General features: G+C 42.9%; 2 protein-coding genes across 6 annotated transcripts in view; one reads left to right on the top strand and one right to left on the bottom strand.

Annotated features, from left to right (window-relative positions):
* The window catches only part of RECQL5 (RecQ like helicase 5), a 54,758-nt gene extending 32,549 nt beyond the window's left edge, over positions 1–22,209 (top strand). For 4 of the 5 annotated variants that reach the window (XM_033139321.1, XM_033139318.1, XM_033139322.1 and 1 more), the window contains 12 exons: positions 3,632–3,859; positions 6,482–6,578; positions 8,295–8,331; positions 11,000–11,058; positions 11,613–11,686; positions 13,260–13,353; positions 14,805–14,939; positions 15,302–15,939; positions 16,628–16,703; positions 18,932–19,183; positions 19,770–19,842; positions 20,413–22,209. In XM_033139321.1, coding sequence (XP_032995212.1) covers positions 3,632–3,859; positions 6,482–6,578; positions 8,295–8,331; positions 11,000–11,058; positions 11,613–11,686; positions 13,260–13,353; positions 14,805–14,939; positions 15,302–15,939; positions 16,628–16,703; positions 18,932–19,183; positions 19,770–19,842; positions 20,413–20,513 — 1,864 coding nt within the window. In that variant the 3' untranslated portion in view covers positions 20,514–22,209. The remainder of the gene's footprint in view (positions 1–3,631; positions 3,860–6,481; positions 6,579–8,294; positions 8,332–10,999; positions 11,059–11,612; positions 11,687–13,259; positions 13,354–14,804; positions 14,940–15,301; positions 15,940–16,627; positions 16,704–18,931; positions 19,184–19,769; positions 19,843–20,412) is intronic. The other variant, XM_033139319.1, reaches the window with a different exon arrangement.
* Positions 22,210–22,975: 766 nt separating this feature from the next.
* Positions 22,976–26,434, bottom strand: part of MYO15B (myosin XVB) — a 65,540-nt gene continuing 62,081 nt past the window's right edge. The window contains exons 48-50 of the mRNA XM_033136200.1: positions 25,516–25,649; positions 24,335–24,475; positions 22,976–23,432 (exon numbers count right to left, since the gene is read on the bottom strand). Coding sequence (XP_032992091.1) covers positions 23,373–23,432; positions 24,335–24,475; positions 25,516–25,649 — 335 coding nt within the window. The 3' untranslated portion in view covers positions 22,976–23,372. The remainder of the gene's footprint in view (positions 23,433–24,334; positions 24,476–25,515; positions 25,650–26,434) is intronic.

Here is a 26,434-nt window from a genome sequence, read left to right as displayed (position 1 = left end):
ATTGTGTTGGTTAAGCCCTATGTGCTTGTCTCTGCTGCAGGTGATATTTGGTGTTATGAAGGAAACCTGCATGTTCAGTCTCCATGAAGGAAATTTGGGAGGGTAATCCTCTGCTATTTTTCTGCAGGTGCAGAGTGCCTACCCTCTCCTGCCCTGTCGTCTTCTATTTAACTATCTGTATGAATATCCCACTTTAGAGGTTGTTCCCCTTTATGTCATGAGGAAAAGCTCTGGATTTCCCCATATGCTAAGGCAGAACAATGGTGCAATCTAGCCAAGTGACCAGACAGCAATCCTGGCAGAACAACATTTTTCTATCATCTCTGGCAGAGATATTTTCATTAAGGAGTTTGTAAGCTTAAGATATACCCTTTGCCCTCAACACCAGTTAGAAACATTACATATCCTTTGACTCGCCATTAGGTTTTTTTTGCCACTACGTTATGGGTTTTTGGAGGAGCTGTTCTTCTGCAAGCAGTGGGGGGGGGGAATGGAAAAATGTATTCATTTTTTGTGTGTGTTCCTGTTAACTGAAACACAGAAATTACCCTCCTAGCATGACAGAATTATATTTTGCCTTTCTCGTTTTCTGAAAAACAAAGGATTGACTTGCCAAAGACCCTTGGCATTTCCAGCTGGATAGTGTTAGCAAGATTTTGGAGGGGCATAGGGGGAAAATTACACACGATAGCCTTTCAGAGGTTTTGAAAAGGGTGCTTTCTTTAGGCTCAAGAGTGCGTGAGTCAGTGCCATTTTGCAAGGGTTATAAAGATAGCTTTGTCGCATTTTTCTCGCTTCCCCACTCTGTTTCTCCATGCAGTGGCTGACACTGGCTCAGCTCTCTCTCTCTACCTGAGCCTGGGTGCCATCCCTTCCCATTTTAGCACAGTGAGTTCTTAGTTCTGCCTGGTGTCTCAAAAGCTGCCAGTTACAGGAAAGTTCTGTTTGACACCACCTCCCCTTTGCCAGGATGGGTAGGAAACATTTCACATGTTGATTTTAAATACCACAAAAGTGCTTTGCTGGGATTCTAAACTTCACTGGGATTCAGTATTGCTCCCACCCCCCACCCAAGCTTGTGTTCAAATGGGGGAGAAACGTTAGTTTTTAAACTGCATTTGGACTTCCATTTAGTTATAGCCTATTCAAAAACATACATTTGTTGTTGTTTAGTCGTTTAGTCAGGCACTCCTGTCTTCCACTGCCTCCCACAGTTTGGTCAGACTCATGTTGGTAGCTTCGAGAACACTTGAGAAACATACATACATGGGGTCATTTATAGCTTTGGAGTTTTTCTTTCAGATATGGAAAGAGAATGCAAATGGACATTGGTGAATATGTTTTCCCATCAGTATTGTGCATTTTCATTCTACAGTGAAGATTCCACCATGAGTGGAAAGCTAGACAATTTGCTTTTTTTTTTAGTTACAGGTAGGTAGCCGTGTTGGTCTGCCGTAGTCGAAACAAAATAAAAAAATCCTTCCAGTAGCACCTTAGAGACCAACTAAATTTGTTCTTGGTTTGAGCTTTCGTGTGCATGCACACTTCTTCAAATACACTGACGCAGAAGTCACCAGATCCTTATATATAGTGAGAGGGTGAGGGGGGGTATTACTCAGAAGGGTGGTGGGAATGGGTGATTGGCTGATAGGTGTGGTAAACCTGTTGACGCCTGCTGACAGACGTCAACAGGTTTACCACACCTATCAGCCAATTGCAGTCGTTAACAGTCGTCAACAGGTTTACCACACCTATCAGCCAATCACCCATTCCCACCACCCTTCTGAGTAATACCCCTCCCCACCCTCTTGTGGTGCAGAATGAGATGTGGGCATGTGTATGTGTATTAATGTATGGTTGCTGTAGGTAGCTCTGTAGCTTGTAGCTGTTGTAATATTCAGTAGAGCCTGGAAATTAACACACTGGAACAGGATATTTCAGTACACATGGACAGTAGAAGTTTGCCATCTTTGAAGAATGTGAGCTAAAGGTGAGCATGAAAGGGAAAAGTGACGATTAGCTGGTATTTTGCGTCTGTTTTTGGCAAACATGGCTCAGCCTTTTCCCAGAGGAATACTTTTTTTTTTTAAGATTTTATTATTTTCCATATGCAAATATAAAAAGAACAAAGCATACACAAATACAATGAAAATACAGAATACAATAAACAATAAACAAATCAAACAAAAACACAATAAACATAAGAAAAACATATACAAACCTGTCTAAACACTTGTCTTTATCTCATTCTTATTCTATCTTCTAAGCATAGAGGACTTCCCCCACACCCTCCACTGCATTGTTAATCCAAATATACTTTAGGTATCTATATATCTACTTTCATAACTATTAACCATCTTATTTGTCCTTAGATTCCTTTACTAAAAACATAGTTCTTAATCTATTCTCAAAATCTTCAGACATTCTTATTTGTATCTTATACTGTAAAATTCTTACCAAAACTTTAACTTAAATTTATCTAGCTAAAGCCTGTTCAACAGCTAGTTCTGCTCAGATATTCAATTTTACACCATTAACTAAGTAGTCCTTAAATTTCTTCCAATCCTTCGACACCTTCTCCTCCCTCTGGTCTCGGATTCTCGCGGTCAGTTCAGCAAGCTCCATAAAGTCCATTAGCTTCATCTGCCATTCTTCCACCGTTGGAATCTCTTCACCCTTCCAATTTCTTGCCAATAAAATTCTAGCTGCTGTTGTGGCATACATAAAAAATACTCTATCTTGACTGGGTATCTGTTCGTTGGACATGCTCAAAAGGAAAGCCTCTGGTTTCTTACTAAAGGTAATTTTCATTACCTTTTTAAGTTCATTGTAAATCTTATCCCAGAAGGCTTTAACCCTTGGGCATGTCCACCACATATGATAAAAGGTACCTTCCACTGATTTACATTTCCAGCACGTATTAGTCATTGACGGGTTCATCAGAGGAATACTATTGCCCAAGCAACGTAAGAGCTGCTTCATACTGCAAGGAGTTCAGTGCATTTTCAGCCACTTGTTTGTTGCCCTCACATGAATATCATGAAGTGTGAACCACAATATTTTCCTGCTTGAGTGTGTACCTGTCCTTGACTATGTTTGCAACTGGTTGTGTGGAGGGCATTGTAAACCAGCCCTGAAACAAAGTTTTCTTTGTAGCTCTTTTAAATGTTGCTGGCATTTTAGAGCGTCATAACTGCTAACATACCTTCTGTTTAAAAGCGAGTAGGAGAGACTGTCAAGAAACCATTTGTGGCTACCAAGCCATGTACTTGAACATTCTAAAATTAAAAACCAGCAAATTCCAGTAACCTAGAAACTTTGCTTTCTGAATGATTCCCATTGTGGCAGCGTGCCTTGATTCTGAGGTTATTTTTAATTTGACCACCATTATGACACCTCTCTAGGCTTGTTTAACCATCTAGGGCAGGCATAGGCAAACTCCAGCCCTCCAGATGTTTGGGATTACAGTTCCATTCATCCCTGACCGCTGGTCCTGTTAGCTAGGGGTGATAGGAATTGTAGTCCCAAACATCTGGGGGGCCGGAGTTTGCCTATTTATGCCTGATTTAGGGCAAAGTCTCTTTGCTGCCCCTTTCCCTCAAAATAATATTATGCTGTCTTTGCCTCTTAGTTGTCGTCATGCCGCTATAGCCAACTACTTTGGAGATGCCGTCCCCCAATGCAATAAGTGCTGTGATTACTGTAAGAATCCAGCAGCAGTGAAAAAGCAGGTAGAGGCACTTGAACACACCGGCAGAGGCTGGAATAGAACCTGCATTGGACCCTCTGCTTCCTCTTGGAATGCCTTCGACCCAGACCTGTATGAAGGAGGCAGAAGAGGCATGGGTGGCTTCAGCAGGTATGGATTTGCTTCTGACTCCAGCAGAAGTGAGTTTTGTTGACAATAATAAGGATTTCTTCACTTTTCTCCCCTATGGCGGCTTCAGTTGTTTTGGGACTAGTAGTTTCCTCATACTTTAAGTTCCGAATCCTTCCCCACTGCATACAGACTAAGCCAAGCGCCATGACCGCAGCAGCCACTGTGACTTCATGAAACAGCCAGCGGAATAGATAACTCCTTGAAGTGTAGCTGAGCCTGGGAGCTGATAGCCGGACTTAGTAGAACCAACAGAAAATAAGTTAAAAAGAACACGCTGGTTAAAAATGTGGCATAAATGCCTTTATGTCGTGATGCAGCCAGGGATCAACAAATGTTGTTGTTCTTACTGGCCAGCCAACAATTTGTTGTTGCAGGTTCACCCTCTTTTATCTGACTTCATGTTTTGTCTCCAAACGGAGGCAGGAGGAAATCTCCTCTTTCTGCAGCAATGAAGTTGGAGAAGGAGGTCAGAAAGCAGCTGATGGCTGAAGTATTGGCAGCAGGGAGAGGGGAGAGGGGAGGTGTGACGACAGAGCCTTCCTCTTCCTATGGGCTTGATAGAAGAGCAAGCCAAATCACTCATGCCTCTCCTGGCAAGCACAGAGCCAGAACAAGGCTTCAGCTGAATATTAGGGGTGGAAGGAAGTGGGGTTCATCTATTCCAGGGGTCCTCAAATTAAGGCCCGGGGGCTGGATGCCGCCAATTGCCTTCTAAATCCAGCCTGCGGACAGTCTAGGAATCAGCGTGTTTTTACATGAGTAGAATGTGTCCTTTTATTTAAAATGCATCTCTGGTTTATTTGTGGGGCCTGCCTGGTGTTTTTACATGAGTAGAATGTGTGCTTTTATTTAAAATGCATCTCTGGGTTATTTGTGGGGAATAGGAATTTGTTCATTCCCCCCCCCCCCAAAAAAAATATAGTCTGGCCCCCCACAAGGTCTGAGGGACAGTGGACCAGCCCCCTGCTGAAAAAGTTTGCTGACCCCTGATCTATTCTGTCCTTTAGCACTAGGTTTGGGGGAAGCCTCAGACTTGTCTCGCTTATCAAAGCCCAGCTCACCATGGTCAGGGAGATTTTCAGCGAGACTGCTTGAGTCAGTACAGTGGAACCCTGGGTTACGCACGTGATCCGTTCCGCGTGCGTGCGTAACTCGAACGCACATAAAAAAAGGAAGTTACACGATTTGAGCGCTTCTGCGCATCTGGCGGTTGCACGCGCTCCTGCGTGCTCCAGAAAACACTTCCAGGCTGTGGGAGTACGTATCCCGAACATACACAACACGGAGCGTACGCAACATGAGGTATGACTGTAAAAGTGTGAAATTAGACCTTGCTGTTTTCAGCTGTTCCTCCCTGTTCTGTATTGATACAACAGAGAGCAGTAGCTTCTGGCAAAATCTTGTGCTTTCTAATCCCTCTTAAAGGAGGTATGGGGGCACCCTGGGAAGAGAAAGAGAAAGATTGCCCATGCAGGTCACTGTGCTCTTTAGTTTTCAAGTGGCCCAGACATTCATCTCTTGTCCTGTTGCTTCTGATTATCCTCCAGAAAGTGCTCACAGCAGCATGACTGGGTTTTTGTTTTTTTGTTTTTAAAAGAATTTGTATAGTGACCAGTAAGCAAATGACTCACTGATTTCAATGGGAAAGTTAAGTGTGTGTTCAGCACCACTCTCCCATTGCAAACAACAAGATCTGAAAGTGCTTCATTTTGGCTAGATTGGCCTTTGTTCTGTTTCATGACCTGCGTTTTGTTCTGGTATGCAGCAGAAAGATTAAAACCAAATGTTAAGTTGCAGTTTTTCTTTTCCTTCCCGGTTAAATGAAATAGTTTGCACTGTATTTTTTATCTTTTGTTGTCCCCTAATCATTGCATGCGGTTAACATCTGTACTTCTTATGAAACAAAGATAAACCAGCCATATATTTCACCTTTTGTAATTTAATTTTCTGCTCTATTTGACTTGCATATCTTGCATAAACTCATCTGTAAATTTATTCTCTTTATGCAGGGTGGTCTTTAAAGGAAAGTGATCGCTTTTAAGTAGTTAAAACTTCGGAACTTTAAAAGTGACTTATTATTTAACACATACATTTCTGATGCTAACAATTCATAAATGAACCAGCTTCGGTCTAGAGAGGGTTTGCATGAGTGGAAAAAACACTTCTGCCCTGTCAAATTCCTCTGATTTCCCTGTCCCATTGTAGCTCTTCTGCCCCTTGTCATGCCAGACCAGAGAGGGGCTTCTGGCCTTCAGGAACAAATTGTGGGGGGCACAGGGGACAGTAGTGGGGAGCTGGGAAGACCCTGTTGTCTAAGTGAGTTCAACTTAATCGTCTCTGAATTCAACCAATAAGACACATGGCAAGAGGAACATAGAAGTCCTTGTCGGTTATGAGGAAATGATCGGTTCTGGATTGATTTATTTGAGAGAAAACCTGGAAATGTGGCAGTCTCACCCTGACTGGGACTTGGGCCCACAATCCTCTGGGATATTGTGATGTATTTGCTAGATCAAATTTCCTTGATGCCAGTTTAATGTTTGAAATAATTCTGGGTAACCTTCCTGTTCAGTTTCCAACTGTTTCCGTGTTATTGTTCAGATATGATGAAGATGGCGGGAGTGTGGCTGAAACGAATGAGGACCATCAGAAAAGGGAATGGAACAACTTCTATAAGAGGCAGATGAGTCTGCGCAAGGTACGTTGGTAACTTCCTTGCAGGAGACAGGTGCTATCTCGAGGGGTGGGGAAAGGGTAGGTAACAGCGCAATTCTATATGTGCTTGCTCAGAAGTAAGCCTCACTGAGTTCAGTGTGACTTATTCACAGGTAAGTGGGTATAGGATTGCAGCCTAAGTGTTACTGATGCAAGCCATCAGGTCTTTATTGTGTTCTTATGTTAATATGTGAGAAATCACTCACACATTAAAGAACTTACCTTGTTCTGACATTTCTTTGTTAGTTAGAGAATAGTACCATTTTCTTTCAATTTTTATGATGCTTTACCATAGGGTGCTTAATGAGGAGAGCAATTAAAGTGGCCTTTTTGTGCATATCTCTTTCTTTCTTTCTTTCTGTCTCCATGCATTTTCCTGGTTGAATTCACCACCCTTCCTATTTGACTAGAATACAGTCCCATTCAGTCTTGAAACCAAACCCCATCTGTGCAGATTGGGGACTTTGGGATGGAAAGTGGATGGCTTTTCTTGGTGTCTGATTTTCACACAGAAAAAGAGAACTCTTGGGCTAAATTACTGCCTAATCCTTTGAAGGATCCTTCTAAGACTTAACAAGTACCGGTAACTCTAATGCTATTTTTAAAAGCCAACTTTTCCTTTTCATACAAAAAGGTATGCACTGCAGCTGCAAATTATAAAATGACATTTTTAAATACAAGAAAATGTAGAATTGCACTTTACAGTATTGTATAAGAAAACATAGAGATGAGGCAATTAACAGAGGCAACTCTTAATTATTTGCTCATACCAGCATGGAAGAAAGTGAATGACCCAATGTTCTATCCCATGGATCATTTTGTTTCGGCTTTTATGTCTTTAAAATGCAAGGTGCATACAGTATATGTGTGCAGCCCACCCATGCAATCAATATATGTGCACACATACACATACAGACTTACACACCCATCCTCTCATGCTACCCCACATATTTTTTGCTTTATTCCCTTTTGATTAGTCCAGTTGTTAAAATAAGGTAGCAATTTTATTTATTCAGTCTACAACTATTAGAAATGCCATAAAATAAGCCATTACTATACATCTAATCTTACATCTCAAAACTGTGTGAAACCACCGGCTGAATGGGGAGGTATTGTGTTTCTCCTACAATATTTAGTAAATGAATTCCACTTTTTAAAATTACCTTCCTGCTGTCTTTTTTCTTGTAAATCAGGTTAATTTTGCCATTAAGGCAAATGCCCAGGTTTTATTAATCCATTCTTCTATTGTTGACAGTTGTTATGTACTAGCTTATAATATTCTTGCTGCTTTCAGCGTGTATAAGACTAAATTTATTAATGTTTTTTTTACTGTACTTTCCATATAATTCAGTGAAAAAACAAAATTCCAGATCCATTGGGATATCATTGTAATTCCTGTTTTTGAGCTCTTAATATTTTTTGAGAAATGGCATTCCCACTGTATGTGGTGAAAGTCCCCCATTCCTTTTATAATGTTTCCAGTGCTTACTTAGGTTGTTCCAATTTATTATCAACTCGCACCGTTTAACAAAGCCTTAGCAAGCTTTAGCTCAGACTAAAAATTGTTGCGTAAATGTGGAAGGTCTTTTGTGTAAAAAAACCCTCAGATTCTAAATCTAGTCTTGTGTTCCAGCCTATACTTTTAGATGTGTATTTCCTGATTTATGTCATTGATTTTTCTCTCTTACATTTCTTTCAGGGCCAGGAACCTGAAAAAGACAACTTTGTCCCTCCAGGTAAATTTCTGCATTACTTCATAGATCAGATGCTTCAGACAAAACTTTTATGGTTCTTCCTGGGGATTTTACAGTGACTCAAGTTACTATTTATACAGTATAGCACTATCTGTATATGAAGCTAAAGAGCTTAGGAGTTCATGCTTGACCCAAAGTTAAGTGTGGCCCACGATGAGATTATTGCCAGAAAAATTGGGCTTAAACTTGACTCTAGCAAAAATAGTTGGAGAGATTGCTATCTGCCCAAATCAATTTCTTACTTCCATTTCCCATTTCACATGAAAATTATGGGTGTATCAAACCCAATAGCTACAGTTAATTTACATATTTCATGTGGTTGCTGATTAACCGAATGGGTTGCTATCAGATGGGTTGGGTTATGACCCTCTTCACATGATGGAGGCAGGAGAGCAAAGAACTCTGGCAGACATTTCAAGGACTTTACTCAATCTTCTTTGTGGTTCCAAAAAAAAAAAAAAAAAAAGGCCAGAAGAAGTGGAGGCCAGTGTTGGATCTCAAATTTCTCAATCATTGGTTTGTTTTCAAGAAGTTCAGGATGGAGTCTCATATTTATTAATAATGGTATTGGAAATAGATACAAACAGAAAGACTCCCAGCGTATCCATTCCTTCAAAACAAACTAAGGAAAATCCCCAGAACTCTAAACAGTTTCACACAGTCCATGTTAAAGGATGGAAGGAAAAAGTAGGGAAACTGTCCCCAACCTCATCTCCAGTGGCCCAACCACCACTATTCCACTATGCATCCCAAAGCATCCAAGTAAAGACCTGGCAAACCAAAGGCCTACACCGCCTAACTGACTTTAACAAAAAAGACCTTGAGCTTGTTTGGAGGTTCTGGCAGAGCAGAGCAGCTATTGTATACCCTTGATGAAAGAATGGCACACTCCTGTATGAGATGGTTGTCGTCTTCCATTGATGCACATGGAGCAGTGAAGGAGACACTCCCCTAGCCAGCCATATCAGCCGAATCAACCCTGGCAATCAATGGAGTGACAGGTGTTGCAGAAAAATCACCCTCACATACGACTTTCACAAAAATGGCAACCCTAGATCAGCATGGGAAACACAGGACAAACTACCGTGTTTCTCATAAAATAAGACGTGCCTATAAAATAAGCCATGGCAGGATTTTCAAGCGTTCACAAAATATAAGACATACCCCGAAAATAAGCCGTAATGCTGGGCAGTTCTGGAGGGCGCCAAGGAAGAGGAAGAGGTCTGTCGGGTTGGCGCCCAGAACCGGATGTTGCTGCTGCTGCAGCCCCGATCCAGCAGGACCCAGCAGGAGCTGCAGACCGCGCCGCATGGATCCCCGATCCAGCGGGACGCGGCAGGAGCTGCAGCGCGCGCCGCGTGGAGCCCCGATCCAGCCGGACCCGGCAGGAGCTGCAGCGCGCGCCGCATGGATCCCCGATCCAGCGGGACGCGGCAGGAGCTGCAGCGCGCGCCGCGTGGATCCCCGATCCAGCGGGACGCGGCAGGAGCTGCAGCGCGCGCCACGTGGATCCCCGATCCAGCCGGACCCGGCAGGAGCTGCAGCGCGCGCCGCGTGGAGCCCCGATCCAGCCGGACCCGGCAGGAGCTGCAGCGCGCGCCGCGTGGAGCCCTGAGCCAGCAGCAGCCAGCAGCAGCAGCCGCAGTGTGCGCCACGTGGAGTCCCGATCCAGCAGGACCCAGCAGGAGCTGCAGACCGCGCCGCATGGATCCCCGATCCAGCGGGACGCGGCAGGAGCTGCAGCGCGCGCCGCGTGGAGCCCCGATCCAGCGGGACCCAGCAGTGCTCTGTACGGTAGCAATTTGAATCCTCCTCCTCCTGTCGCGGCTTGGGGCGATCCGCGCGGCGCTGCTGGGCGCTTTATCAACACTTCAGCAGCAACAGCCAGTTCCGGGCTCCAAGCCATGGCAGGAAGAGGAGGAGGCTTGCCAGGTCGGCGCCCAGCAGCCCCCCGAGCCTCCGGGAGCCAGGAGGAGGAGGAGGTGGCCTGCCGGGTCGGTGCCCAGCAGGGCCGCGCGCCCCGAGCCAGCTGGACCCAGCAGCACCAATGCTGGACACAGCAGGAGGAGGCAGGCGCCCAGAACCGTACGGTACTTAATAAAAAAATAAGACACCCCCGAAAATAAGCCATAGGCTTATTTTCCTGAGTAAAATAAATATAAGACGGTGTCTTATTTTATGAGAAACACGGTAGGGGGCACTCAAATACCCTGGCTGACCCATCACCAATTACATGCCAATCAAATACATTGCCACCTGCTCAGTAGTGGGTTTATTAGACCTCCCTCCAAGAAGGTTCTCACAAGGGTGTCTAAAGATGGACCAGGAATCTTATCTTATAAGGGGATAAATTAAACATTCTCTGACACCTTGATAGAATTTACAGTAGAAAAATACACAAAAGGCTGGTTCCAGCTCTAAATGATGGCAAGGATAGCACCTGTCCTTGAATAATACTTTAGAAAATCTGCTATCTAGGATTTTGGAGATATTAAAACATGTAAAAAAAAAACTCCTAAAAAGAATACTATCACCACATTGGATACTTGCCTGGTTTATTATTTTAAATGGCTATATCCTTCTTGTACCCACTCATCTACTGCAAGAGGTAAGGCAACATATCATTTTCTGTATCTCTGTCTCATTGTAGATGCTGAATGTCCCTTGAAGGATGCAGCCAGCAGAAAAATAGCTAAAATCACAGTGAAGGTAAGAAGGGGCTGTGATTTGGCAAGAACAAGATTACTTACACCAAGCTCCTTTCCCCTCCCCACCTGGATTACGACATGGGCGTGAGAAATAACCGGCAAGAAAATAGTACCGATGGAAATGGGATGAAGGCATAAAAGTGTTGTGTGGTGGAGTGCCTTAAGAGAAGGATGGCATCTTGATCTATATTAGATTGTAGCATAGGAATGTAACGGGGGTGTATTGTCCGGTTTCAGTTGGCAGGTTTTAGGAAGGCAAATAAATTGGAGAGGATGCAGAGACAACAGCGGATATTATAGAGCAGCTGGGAAAAGATTACTCATGTCCATATAATCATGAAAAAAGGTTTGATTATTATTATTTATTAAATTTGTATACCTCCCTATCTCCGAAGATCTCAGGGAGATTCACAACAAAAAATTACAATACAAAAATGATATTGAGTACACTTTACATTATTTGTACTGTCCCAGAACTGCTGGTTAGAACAGATGATGCTTCACTTTCCTTCTGCAATCTGAAATTGGCTCCCATTTCTTCTCTTTCAATTTTAGGCAAGAGAACACTGCCTGAACATGCTGAAAGAAGCACTGAGCAACAACCAGGAAGCAGCACTAACAAGAGATGGGTAGGAAGTTATTATCTAGTCTGGGAAGGAGCACCATAGATCTCCGTAGGGCAAGCAGAGCACATTTATGCAAGCCAGGGAATTTGTGCAAGCCAGTGCATGGCACTAGGGGCTCATGTGCACATACAGTGGTGCCCCGCTAGGCGAAAATAATTCGTTCTACGAGTGTCTTTGTAGAGCGAATTTTTCGTCTAGTGAAGCGGCAATGGAGCACGGAGGTTTTCGTGCAAGCTGTGCAAGCCTCCCATTCTCTGCAGTGGCCCATGCGCTTTCCATGTGCATACTTGGCAAGGAAAAGAGGCCTCCTGCACATGCAGGCACTGCACCATTGCTGGATCAATTTATATACCTTAACCTAAGTGTGCATGCACACAAAAGCTTATACCCAGAACAAACTTAGTTGGTCTCTAATTTTTTTATTTATTTTGACTGCGTCAGACCAACACGGCTACCTACCTGAATCTAATTTTATATGTCACAGCTATTTGCAAAATGCAGTGTTGTGGTCTGAAATACTTTCTCTGCCACCAGTAATATTGTGCTGCAGGTTTCAACAGTTTAACATCTCATTCCCTCTCACTGCTTTTGGGAGCGTGAGAGACAGGCATCTGTTGTTCTAAGGTAGTTTTTAAAAGAACTATTTTCTATCATTTTGTTAGTTGTGTTCTATTAATGTGTTTCTCTGTGTTCACTGGGAAAGGTTGTGGGTTTTTTTGAAGGGGGGGCTATAAGTAACTTCAGGTTTGTGGGGAAACTGCTTGAAACTTTTGATCAAAACTTCAAACAAGTTGAACACTTCAAATTAGAATCCAAAAATTGTGTATGCCTAAGGAAGACAATATTGTGTACTAAACCAAAATACACATTTTTGTAATCATTTCTGCAATACTTTCTGAATAAGTTGAGGTGGAAGTGCAAAAATGAATCTTAACTTTACTTTTGAAAAGTAAATGGCCTCCAGCTAAAACCCTGTTTTTCTATGAAGCTTGCAATTCTCTTTAGTTCCCGCTAGAGGGTAGCAATATACTGCAGAAACTTAGTATTTTGAAACCACAGGTTGTGATACTTCATTGATAAGTAACTGTAGAAATACCTTCATAATAGAGTAAAAATAATCCAGAGGGGGAAAATATGCTCTTAGACCCCCGTCTTCTGTCCTGCCTACACACAAAAACACCACATTAACCAAAAGTTTCCACCAATATTTCTGCACCCAGATTTTAATTACAGGTGGGTAGCCGTGTTGGTCTGCCATAGTCAAAACAAAATCGAAAATTCTTACTAGTAGCACCTTAGAGACCAACTGAGTTTGTTCCTGGTATGAGCTTTCGTGTGCATGCACACTTCTTCAGATACAGTGTGTATCTGAAGAAGTGTGCATGCACACGAAAGCTCATACCAGGAACAAACTCAGTTGGTCTCTAAGGTGCTACTAGTAAGAAATTCCAGATTTTAATTGTTAGTGCTCCAGCCTTTCTTCCATAGTAACAACCCTGACAGGAGTTGGAGAACTTCCTCTGTTATGGGAGAAATATGTCCCACTGCAGTTGATCAAACTATCTCTGTGTTTCAGCTCAGATGTTCTAGCACATGCCGTGGAAATGGAGTATGAAGCTTTCCAGGCCAGTAAAATGGCAAACCTGTACAAGGCGACTGTTCTAAAGAAGGTAAGAAATAGTTGCTGGTTTTAAGGGGCAAAGTGGGCCTCAGTTGATCTCCCTGATGCCTTGGTTTCTCAAATATGCGGCTCTGCTAGGGAAAGTGGCTGTGTATATTCTGTGTGTGTGTGTGTGCGTGCATGCGTGCGTGCGTGCGTGCATGCATGCTATGGAGAAAACACTGCTTACTCCATCTTTTCCCATTGCTGTCTTAGAAGAGGGTGTTTGGGCAGATCCTTAATTTCTGCAGACTAGAACTCAACTCAAGCAAGGCTCAGGTGTGTACTTAGGAGAAACCACCAGCAGTTTTGACAAGACATCATTCTGAAAGCATTTTGTTTGTTTGTCTAATAAGCAGTGGGTTTTGAAACTCTATGGTTCTGCAGGCTCCATGTAATCCTGTGTTGTTTGTCAAGCAATGCAAATGGACTTTAATTCATGGCCTGCTTTCCACTGATGGTCACAGATTGAGGTGGTAATTCTGAGCCACTTTAGTTATTGTCTTGACCTTCCAGATGTATAAATCCATACTTTGAGTGGCTTTAAGCCTTACAGAAAAGTGCATTGCTCCAACAGCCTAATATACAATCACTTCTGCATTGTCTCGGCAGTGCTCAGCTAAAATCTGGAGCAGTTTTTTGTACACTGCTTAAAGAATTTTAAAAAATATATTAAGCAGTATAGAAATTAAATAATCAACTTAGCGTTCTTCCCTCCACCTCCTGTTAGTCAACAAACTTTGGCTGCAGCTCATGCTTAGTGCAGAGAGAGCTTAACTACAGCCCCGGTTTGGATCAAATGCTTAGCCAAACTTTGGCTTAGCTTAGTGCAGCAGCGAAAAGGACTAGGAAGGAACAAAGCGGCTGCCAGCTCCTCTCTGAGAGCTTGTGCAGTCCTGCAATGCCGATATTTGGCTTAGTGTGACGTGCGAGCTAGGCCTGTACAGTGGTGCCCCGCTAGACGAAAATAATTCGTTCTGCGAAAATTTTCGTCTTGCGGGTTTTTCGTCTTGCGGAGCGGCAATGACAGCCGCGCTCCGCAAAACGAAAAAAAAAAAAAAAGACGAAAATTTTTCGTCTTGCGAGGCAGCCCCATAGACTTTTTCGTCTTGCGGGGCAGCCTTCCGCTAGACGAATGCCTTCGTCTAGCGAGTTTTTCGTCTTGCGAGGCATTCGTCTAGCGGGGTACCACTGTAAGTGCAAATGAGAAGTAGCTGAAGTAAATAAACAATGGCAACCCTAATTGAAGTTCATCCAAGCTAGAATGTTACAAGAATGGACCCTAGGCTGTACTGAGGCATTTCTGGTCACTGAGAGAATTAAGGGTGGTGCTAATTCCGCATTAATTAGTTTGGACGAGAAGAGCAGAATTTGTGAGCCCTGTGCTTGCTTTGTGTTGCGGAAAATGCTGTGCGTGCAAGAGCTTGTCAAGATAACTTCCCCCTTCCTTGTTACATAAAGGTAACAGAAATTAACAAAGCTTCCAAAGATGGGGAGCTTTATTCCACCTTTGGAGTCAATGGCAGTTCCAAGTTGAAGACTGAACCAGTGGCAACAGCTGATGATGGCTTCATCCCCGCATCCAAGGTGAATACGGTAAGTGCAATTAGGCACTATTAGAACCTTAAATAGCATTCTCTCTCTCTCTCTCTCTATATATATATATATATATGTGTGTGTTTGAGAGAGAGAGATTTTGCAGCAGCAACCTGTGTCCTGGTGTCTATGAGGTTTCCATTTTCATAATTTCTTTTTATGTGGGCTTGCAGCAGTCTTCTTTTTCCTGTCCCATTGCTTTTAGTTTTTTTCTCTATGGAAAACATTAAGGTGTGAGGTGGTCTTTGAGTTTAAGGTGCATCTACAGTTTGCCTGGACTAGGATTTGATTTCCAAGATGGAAGGCAGGTAGGCAAAAACTAGCCCTCTAGCTACCTCTCATCTCATTTCTTTCTAATGTAGTTCAAACCCAAGAGAGTGGGGATTGGATTTCGGAAGTCATCTGATGTATTCCAGTCTGCTTCAGAAGTTCTGGCTGCCAAGGGAGATGATGGAGTTAAGCCTCTGAAGGAGGACATCAACCAGAAGGGAAGCCACCACTGTGACCCTGAGCTTATGGACATTAATGGCACACTTGAGAGAGAGGCGGAAGTGGCTGAAGAAGTTTGCCAAAATGCCGGGGAGGTTCCTGAAAAGAAGGGGCAGCAAAGCACCTCTGATGCTATAGCCTGCTTGGGAGTTAGTCCCACCAAGAAGGGCAAACCCAGTAAGAAACAGCTGCTACTGGCAGAAGCAGCTAGGAAAGACTCTCAGAAGATAGTGAAATTCTTCTCCATCCCCAGAGCAGGGTCCTTGGCATCAGAGCTTGATTTGGCAGAAGAGAACAACTGCTACCATGATGAACTACCTCAGTTTGCTTCCCAAAGAATGTGTGACGAGAAAGCAGAATCTCAGGAAACTGAAAAGGTCTCCAAAGAAGAAAGAGCTAGCGCATCCCATGTAGAAGAGGAAGAATCAGAAAAAGCAGGAGGTCTGACCGTTAGAATTCCTAGCTCAGGAACAGAATCCTCATGTTCTGGATCAACCTTTGGAAAACCAAGGTGAGGGGTATATTTCCTTGTTGTTGCTCTTCCCCAGCCTCCCAACTGATATCCACCCAATTCCCAATTGGTAGAAGGTTAGAAGAAAAGCGATGATTCATAAGCTGTTCCTTCACAATTGTATTTAAGACTCAGGCTGAAGGCAGCCGTTGAATTGACATACCTCTGATCTGGACTGTTGGCAGAGGCTTTTAGAACAGAAGCAAAGGTGTCTGAGCTGTAAATCAGAAGGATGGTTAGAACTGAGTTTGGAGTTGCAGAAGCAGACATGGGTCAGGCATTCCCTGGGTGTTAACTATCTGTAACTAATTTCCACAATAATAATTAATATTGCTATTTGAGTAAGATCTTTCTAAACAGCAAATGAATGATAAGTATGCTTGGGTTGCTTAAATTCACAGGATTCTCAGCTGAATCAGTCTTTAAAATATATTTCAAATATTTATTAGGCTGTGCTTTTAAAATTCAGGTGGTTACAGATGTTTTGTGGATGGCATCTGTGTCTGTTGCAGGAGCTGCTAATAGAATTTGTCAGTTTTAAAAATCAGGGCCCCAACTCTATTTTTTTATTTCTGTAGCTCACCTGTTGAAAACCACATGTCAAGACTGTTGTTTTTACTGCTTCCTTTGAATACCATGAATACACCATCCTTGAACAAAGTATCTGATTGTTCCTATCCTCCCACAGAGTTACGCCTTTCGTTGAAGATGGAATGACTAACAGTTGTGGAAACCATAATGGAAAGAGACCAGGGTCAGCTGAGGTGATACTTCATTACTATTATTAAATCCCCGTCTCTCCCTTGCATAGGAGCACACACAAAAATAAACATCCCTGAGATACAGGCAAAGCATGCTTTGCAGGAACTTATGGTGGGAAAGCTCACTCAGTCCTTAGGCTGTGACTAAGGTGTGGCCATTGGAATATGCATGTGTGGTTAATATTACTGGAGTAGCAGGAAGAGTGGTCCCCATTTGGCATGTGTGGGGCAAATCCCAGGAGGCCAGACATGTTTGTTTGTTGTAAAAGAAACTGATTTACTTTGTTGTAAAGAATGTTGTGTCAACTTAAAAGACCAACAAATATATTGTGGCATCAGATTTTGTGAGCTGGAGGCATTAGGTGAATGAAGTGGTCACCTACATTCCAAGTATTAAGAGATGAAAGGTTTTTGTTTTTTTAATGAGATGAAAGGACTATGCAGAAGCCTATTTATACACAGAGCACAAAGGGAAAAAAGATTCAATCAGCATGGGTGTGCCTGCTCCCAGCTATGTGGACCACTGGTAATGAATAGGCATAGCAAGATCAATTATGCACAAATACTCAAAGAGGGACATTTACTTTCTTAAGTGAGCTAGCCACACTCTGTTTCTAAGTCTTGAGTTCTGCAATGTTGTTTTTGCTGATAAATTCCAGCTTGGCAGCTTCACACTCTTTTTTAGTTTTGGGGAATGAAAATCCTCTCTGCCTTGAATATTACTATTTTATTATTTGCTTCCATTCATTCTCTTGCATAGCAATGGACTTATCTGACATATATAAATAGCAGGAGGACATTGATGGCAGATGACACATTAGAAGATGTTCCAACCCTGGATTATATGGTTGATTGAGGTTTGGGGACAGAGTTGGCACCAGAGTTTCTTGTAGTGGCCAATTCCTGATTTTGTATATCTTTGGCAAACCATTGTTGCGTGCTTCAGTTTGGGGGAAAGGCCCGACTGTAAGCTTTCACGTATTGTTTGTGAAGAAAAGACCATTTCCCAGCATGTGATTCTTGATGCTAATACTTGAGAAGTATAAGTGACAGATGGCATTCTGTTACTGTCTCTGCTGGACTTGCCTTATGGTAGGCAAGTGTAATTTTGAGAGTGCCTGATGTAAGTAATTGTTGTAATTGGCTGTTGAAAGGACTTTATCTATGATAAGGCTTGGTTATAAGGCCGTGGATCTTGCGGTGTGCTTAGAATGGTAGGTCAATAGTATAGTAGTCAGTGAGATGCTAATCATCATTTAAGTTCTGGAGGTATTTCTCATTTGCATTGTCAAGATCAGCCTTCCCCAAACCTGGTGCCCTACAGCTGTTTTGAACTAAAACTCCCATCAGCCCCCGTTAGCCTGGCTAATGGTCAGGGATTATAGGAATTGTAGTTAAAAACATCTGGAGGGCACCAGGTTGGACAAGTCTGGTCCAGCTGACAAAGAGGTCAATGGTGTATCTCAGGTCAAGGGGAGTAACTAAATATCTAGAGAGCAGACACTGCAAGTTTACCTGTGAGACCTTTTTAGTGTCCTTTCCCATGTAGTTTGGATGCAAAGCCACCAGGTGGTGGAGGAACCCCTTGAGCATTGCAGTGATTTGTGCCACACTCTCTCCTTTTATTAGTTACAAAGCTGTGTCCCAAGGGTCTGTAATATTTCCTGTCACCAGAAAGGTACATATAAGAGAAATTAATCACAGTTTTTGTGGAAATTCTTAAGCTATTATTTTGATGTCATGGGGACATTCCCAGTAAATGTCACAGGAATCTTTTCTTACAATAAAATGAAAACGTTGGGTATGCAGATGACTATATGAACTGCGATTATTCCAGGAAGGCAGGCCTTACTAAGGGTGTGAGTGTTCTGCACTGACACATTATAGCCCCATTTTTTGTCAGCTGAGATATTCCACCCTATTTCCCCCTTTTGATTAGTACTACATAGCTGTTGTTTCAGATGTGCACACATACAAGCTATTTGTGTTGAGTAATAGGCAGTTGTTTCTTGGGGTCAGTGAGACAACCATCTAGTTTGCTGCCTTGGGTGCCTTTCCCTTGAAGGTTTAAAATGTTTGGAAAGGATCTTTACCCCATCCCTTGACATTAGGAAGGCACAAAGAAATAGAAGTCAGGAAACTCTGGTAGATTGCTGGCAGAGGCTATGTGTTCCCCGTTTCTCACGACATTCCTTTCCTGAGCATTTGTTCCTCTCTTGCTCTCTCTCAAGGATCTGGGATGCCCTTCTGGAAAGAGGCTACGGATGATGACCAAGTCTTCCATCATATTGCAATCAGAGGGGAAAGCTGATGGGCTGATGAAAAAGAAAGTCACGTTTGATCCCAATTTGTCACAAGTTGATAAAGAAGGAACTACCAGAATCATCCAGCCAATTACAAAGGCACTGTCACTTAAGGAAACGGCAGACATTGTTGTAAAATACTTGACCCCGTTCTATAAAGGTGGCAAATTTGCTTCCAAGGTTGGTTATGAGCCATGTTGTTTTTTCCTCCTCTTGAAGGGGTGACTAGAAGTATTATTGTCTGTCCTGACTAACTGGCAGCATGGAGAGACCATTTCCACTGTATTGGCCAGTGTCTTGGGTCCCTTGTAGGGTGAGGGTAAGCCATGGCTGGAAAGAGCAGGGTATCCCTTTCCCATAGCCAATGTTCAGTGAGCTAGATGGACAATATCAGAATAAAATACTGGTGGGAGAACAGCACACTTATACTGTGTTCATTTTCCTTCAAAAGTTTTTTAAAATCTTGTGTGGTGGCAATGAGAGCTTAATACTTACTTTGTTCCTTAGGAACATCTTGCAGATCAACAAGTTTGACTCCTACAAGACATTTTTTTCTAAGTGATTAGTTCATTAGGTCAGATACATGTCCTGGGTACTGCACAACTGGAAGATGCTAGGTCTTACCATGTTGGTCTCAGCACCTAGTCATTATAATATGGGAAACATGGGAGTACCAAGATGTCCCAAAGAGTACACAAAAGCAATCATGTCATTAAGGGTGAGAACTCTGTTATGCTCATTCTGTTTCTTCATCCCTAATTGGCAGGATTTGTTCAAAGGGTTTGCCCGGCACCTCTCTCACTTACTGGCGGCAGACAAGAGTCCTCTCCGTAAGACAGGTGAGTTATCAGGTGATGGCTGGGGAGGAATGTCTAGTGCCTTGTACCAGTAGATACTGGATCCATCTAACACCAGTACAAAATGATCAGCCAGCCAGCTGTGTAACGTGGGTGGGTGGGGGGTAGGGTAGGGTAAAATAATCTAATATGTGTAATTGAAGAAAATATTTGAAATATGCAAGTGGTGTATCTAAGGTATAGGAATTGGAAGGTGTATGTGGAATGTTATGAGACCGGTGTTGTCAGCATATAGTTTTCATTCTTTAGCATGGTATCTCCTTGGTGTTTCAGTGGTAGATCCATACTGCTGGCATTTCCTTCTCCCCAAGTCCCCTACTCTTTAAACAACATTTGCCACTGGAATATTTTCATGGTTCAGAGCATTTGTGCAAATGTGCATGAGAGAGGTGTAGCATCAAACTAATCTAATTTTGCTTGTGTGTATTGGGAAGGGGGGTTTATGCAGATTCTTTTCTTCGTAGACGTGTTGATGGCTTGGAGACTAAGTTAAATGATACTTATAGTTAACAGTGGTGAACAAGTGTATTTTATGTTACTTTCTGTTTGTAGTGAAAGAAGAAGCACAGAGACTGATCAAGGAATTTTTCAAAACCCGTGACAAGTGTGAAAATGAGACAGACTGGCAGGAGCTAACCAGCTTGGAAACATGACACCTGAAAGGCACTGGTTTTGTCTGCTTCCTGTGGCTGCTGGACCCCAGGCACTTAAAGTAATCATCGTAGCTATGGGAGTTGGGTGGTGGTGGACCCAGTTAAGCACCGCCCTGGGGGGAAAGGCCTTTGAGATGTCAGAGTTGTCATGGAACACATTTGCTTTGAAGAAGGCTGTCTTGTTTTGATACAGTGGAAGGGAGTCTGGCAGAGCTGCTTTGCCCAGGTCCCTTTTGATTTGTGTTGTTTGTGCTGAAAACTGTCTCCTTGCACTAGAGTCATTATTTTTTAAACTGTGCATATTGCAATAAGAATGAAGTGCTGCCAGGGACAATGCTCTCTGGCAGACTCTTCAGTGTAACTTGAGTAAAGTAAATTTAGGGCCTAACTAAAGGTTGCATGAAATCAATGTACAGTATAATAAAATCCAGAAAGCTACCTCTTTAAACAGAGAGAAGCTGCTATGGGAAGCGGGTGATTTTGTGACGCCAGCAGGGCAGGAAAGGTTATTAGTGCCAGTTCCTGCCAGCTGTGTTAGCCCAAATGACTCCACTCTCGCATGAGGTTGCAAAATACGTTTGCCAACTTCTATGCTCCCCATGGCCATCAGAGTTGTGTTACATACAAATGCATGTAACATGTAGTCAGACACTAATACAATTTTATTTTTCAGGAGAGAACAGTCTTCTTCAAGGTTGAGGGCATGTCCTTACTTAAGTTAAAATGTCCAGTTTCTCTAATTTGTAAATGTGTACAGCTTTCCAGCTAGGAGGAAGAGTTTTATATTTTGTGAAACCTCAGGAATAAAGTGGGGAACCCTTCCCTTCCCGCCAAATTCTATTTGGTGGCTACCAGTGTTTACTGCAATCAAAAAAACAGAATATAAACAGTTGTATCCAAGAGCACCTCCTTCTGATGGAAAGGCCTAATACGCATTTCAGGAAAGTTGTTGCCATTGCAATGTATGATTGCATTTTTCTTTGTGCGTATGGAATAAGTCTAAAGAAATCAGAGACCTTTGCAAATAGGTTGTTACTGACATGTGATTCCAGGTAGGTTCACGTTAGGGCTGCTTCACAAGTTCTGTGATGACAGGTGCGTTTGATGCATGGTAAGGAGCCCTGGACATTTGCACCTGCAGAAAACATGAGTGTGTTGCATGTGCAGAACTATGTTTTTCAGGTGTATATGCAAAATACTTTACAGGTATAATATGAGATGTAGCCATTTGTATTAGCCACTTCGTATTGTCCATCAGGATGTTAAAAGAACCAGCTTTCCAAATATGACAGTTGACTGGGCAGAGGTGAGTCTGCTGTGCAGAGTCCTTGGTATGAGGGCTGTGCAAGTATTCACTTAAAGCCATATTGCTGCATTGTGCCTCTAATGTCATCTTATCAGACTACTGTGACAAAATTGCCCAGGGGTTTTAGCAGGAAGATGCTGCTTTATTTATGTATAGTTCAAGTTAGGCATAGACTGTAGATTCCCTGCTGGGATTATGGTTTTTTACAATTGTATTTTGTTCATCTGTGCCTTAGAGAAGCATTAACCTTTTCCTTTAGTGGGAACTCCTAGACAAAGGTGGACCTGGCAGAGGGACCCCTTTCTTAATAGCTTGCACTTGGGAGCGAGGGGTTTGTTACTTTAAAAGGTTCATGGTGAGCTGCTAATAAAATGGATGTTAAAGAGCTTATACTGCTTAATCTCATTATTTTTACCACTGGAAATCACACATGGGCCAGGACAAGTAGCTCATATACAAAGGAAGGATCTTCCTAGCCACCTTGCGAGAGGAAGAAGCAGCCGAGATACATCACCCAACCCCGTACTGCTCTGGTTCTCACAAGAAAGAGTGGTAGGGGGGATGATCAGCTGAGAAGCGAGCTTCCTGCTCCCCTCCCACAGCTGATCAAGCCCCTCCCCCTCTGTCTGCTTGGGCAAAGGCAGGCAGCAGCCAGAGAAGCATGTTCTCAGGCTCTGGGCATCTGTCTGCCTTTACCATCTGAAGGCGGCCCAGGAGTCACGATGTGAACGCCATACCGCTTTCAGACAATGAATCGTGGTAGAGCCCAGCTCTAGCTGTCAAAACCTGAAACAAATCTCAAAACCATTACACCATAAGCAACAATCAACAGTTTGCCACCACTCAAGGACGACTCAAAAGGGCTACATTATTACCCAACAATGAAGAGTAAATGGGATGGTGCCAAGCAAGCATCTCTTGGTAGGGCATTCTGCACCTGTCTGTAGGGAGGGACATATTCCAGTTTTTCTGCTATTCAAACCCACACATGAATGATATCTACAATAACTGCCCCTTTGTCGGCATTTTTTAGTGCTCTGTATTGGGGCAGGGATGCAGGCTTAATAGCAAAGGAATATTTGTATTGATGCTACCCAGAGCACATATATGAACCACAATTAAACAAGCATCAAGGAGAGTCACGACAGCCATTGAGGACAGTAAAGGCAGAATGCCAGTGCTTTAATAATACCTGAACATCTAGATAGTGTAAGTTTGTCAGCGACAGTGAAAGTCAGCAATGCTTTGGTAAACCTGGATCTGCTTTTAGCAAAACAAACTATAAATACCTGTGTCCTTCCTTGAACTTCATTACATGTAATAAGCATGTCTAGATCTGTTAAGCCAGTTTTGATCTCTAGTAACTGAAAGGTTTAACGTGTGTGTTTTTTAAAAAAGCATCTGAATAAAGATTAGAGGGGAAATCTGCAGTGAGGTTGGCTAAAGGAGGCAGAGCAAGAACCAAGGTAACAGTGCTTACTTCAGATGCTTGCGATGAACAGAATTTGCACAAAGCTTTATGATTTCAGAGTTCAAAAAAGGCACTTCTGCCACTAAGCCTCAGATTCGGTTTCTTCTAGGATGATGGCAATCGTGTGGTACAATGCTTTAGCCTGTCAAGATAGAAACTTCAATGAAACAAAGTCCCTCACCTGCCATCTCTACTTCCTTCCCCCTCATTTTGAGAAATTGTTTCATTTTGTGCTTGCACCTCTACAGTCCAAAAGGAAGCCCACAGCAACTAAAAAAATAATTTTAAGTGAGATCCAGATGGACCCTTCGTTTACTAGAGCTTGGTGTTCCTTGTGCCAGTAATTTTTTTAAACAAAAAAAATCCAGTAGTCAAAAGCCTTGTAGTTAACTTGTTTTTCCTTACGGCGGTCTTTCTCCTGCTTCAAAAGCAACACTATAATGTGCTTTAGAACCCAAATCAAACTTCCTGGTCCTATGGCCAGATGTGGTTCAGCTGCACAGGTTTCTGAGGCAGGTTGGCAGTAGCACCTCCAGGGAACCACATGAAGGAACAGGGGGTCTAGTTCCAGATAAAGAACTCCTCACTATGCTCCTTTATACTCTTTTCCTGCAGGCCAGAGCTGTACCATATCCCCAAGCATACGGGATGCTGCAGAACAGGCTTCCTGCCTTGAATCCCACGAGTTGCTACCTTCTAGCAGCAGAACATACCTCTTTGTAGCATACCAGTCAATGCCTTGGGGTAGCTAGAAATTCACTTGATTTTAACCTCTAGAAATAAGTTCTGCCAAGAGCCCTGAACGACTGGTTGTAGAAAGAGCAGGCTTCTATTATGGTGTATTGCAGTAGCGGAATGCCACAAACCCCACCAGAAATAAGACTAATTTAAGGCCGTAAAATACTGCTACACCCTAGTAAGATTCGGATCTCCCAACTGTGCTGTGTCTGTTTTTGTAAACTTGGTTGGTTACGGTCCAAAATGTACAAAGCTAAAATTACATTTGGATCTTTTAACCTAAGAGGCGATGACCACGGATATTACCTGCTTCAATTCAAACCAAATCGTTTCAGGATCTGCTGCTGAGCCGTAGTTAATTTCCAGGCCAGGAAGCCCAGATTCATTCAGGGGGCGCAATGTCCGCATCCTTTGTATCGTCGCCAGTGGAATGAGGCCATGAAGGTTCTGGGTGTAGGGAGGGAAACTGCCATTAGGACAGGTATATTGCAGTGGAGGATCAAAAGCACCACATAACTATTAAGAACACCTTCTGGATCAGGTCAGTGGCTCATCTTTTGCAGCATCCTGTTCTCAAAAGTAGCCAGTCATATGAGAAGTTAATTCCTGTGATTTTGTCCACATGCGCTTTCACAGTATTTAATGCATGTTTCAAATTGCCTTTGAGGAGTTCTAATTTGACAGCAGTCCTCTGAACTGAGCAAATATTCATAGCGGTGTCTCCCTCCCCCTGAAACTGCCTTTTCAGGGACATTCTTTTCTCAAAACGTAAATCACTCTATACACCCATTTCATGATACTCCATAATGCAGCTGCAGGAATAGTAATAAAAAACAAGAACTTTAACATTTTGTGGAAATTACTCTGTTCCATCATTCTCCACAATTATTCTTTATTAAAATTATTTTAAGTGCTATTAAAATAATAAGGTTAATTCAGATTCTGTACGAAGCCCGCCAAAGCACACTTGGGTAACACTCACTGTGGGTAGCTATGACATTTACATGCTGATGACTATATTCAGCCCAATCACATGGAAACTCACTGATTTGTTCTTGAAAGCTGAAGTTAAAGAAGCTTTCATGGACCAGAGCCCACGTTATGAGATACATAAAGGGTTCTTACTGTTAAGTTTATGAAACAGGTGAACATTTCAGAAAAGTTAAACTAGATACAACTGTATGAATTTTCTTTTTTTTTGTGCAGACCCAGGAAGCAAAGGGCTATTCTCCCTATTTTGAGGCCCCAACCCATGTTGGTTCACCACACTTGTGATATATAGTGGACACCAATGTGAGTTTTCCTCTTAATGCAAATGCATTAATGCCTCCCTGATCCAGGTAAGGAGAGCAGACACGGGGGTGGGGTGGGGTGTAGGATTAAAGCCCCCGGCATGGTCCTAACCTGGATTAGGCACCCTGCACCTGTTACTTACTGTAAAAATAAAGTAAGCTGCTAATACTCCAGGATTTCTACTAAAGCCATACCTGGGTCTTCTCATTCACTACAATGATCTGTTCACGATTCACTCCTACAAAGCAAGGTGTAGGGATCCCAAGTGTGCTGATCTTCTCCACAGTGTAAACGTTGTAGCCAAAAAGCGGCAGCTGGATCACGCACTCTGGGACAAGAGAAGGAAGCGGTTATGATGTCAAACCCCACAGGCCAAGCCAAACCACTGTATTGCTGCTGTCGGCGATTTCCAGTAGAAGTGGGATTGCCCCATCTCCTACAAAGAATATGGCTTAAAGGCAAGACTATTGTGCCATGCCTGGTATTCCCAAGGCTGCCGCAGCCACAGAGCACAACTATTTTGCATATCCAAAAACTACAGAAGCAGTGATTTGTCACATTATTGATAATGCAGTACAGTTCTACACACAGTGGCTTGTATCCAATATAGAACGCAAGTCCCTTGTTCTGTTAGCATAGGATTTACCTCCCACCCCACCCCATCTCTTCTGGGGAAGGTACGGGACGAAAATACCATTGCACAAGGGTAAATCTAATGGGACAAGTGCATTGGATGCCACCTATTTTCATTATTTGGAAGCTATAGTGCAGCTGATGCAGCAAAAAAGGCTGTTTGCAAAGTGTCAACAGTGGGGACCACATTTCTACATTCAGCTGGAAGGATCCTGCAGGTGGTGATCATGTTTTTGAAGGATTGGGCATTCTTTGTAGATAAGAGATGCTTCTCATGTTGGGTTTACTGACACCAAGAGTCCCACTACATAAAAACGTGAACATTTTGCACTCACATTTTGCCTACCCCACAGACCAGCATCCTGATCAGAATGGCTATTGTGTGTTTCAAAAAAGGCTATTGATGAGACCAGAAGAGTGATAATGCACAGATTTACAAAAATATCCTTAGAATTACTTGAACAGGAATAAAGGAGAACT

The sequence above is a fragment of the Lacerta agilis genome, chromosome 2, assembly GCF_009819535.1.
Source record: "Lacerta agilis isolate rLacAgi1 chromosome 2, rLacAgi1.pri, whole genome shotgun sequence".
NCBI classification, from domain to species: Eukaryota; Metazoa; Chordata; class Lepidosauria; order Squamata; family Lacertidae; genus Lacerta; species Lacerta agilis.
This window is presented reverse-complemented; position numbering and strand designations above follow the sequence as displayed.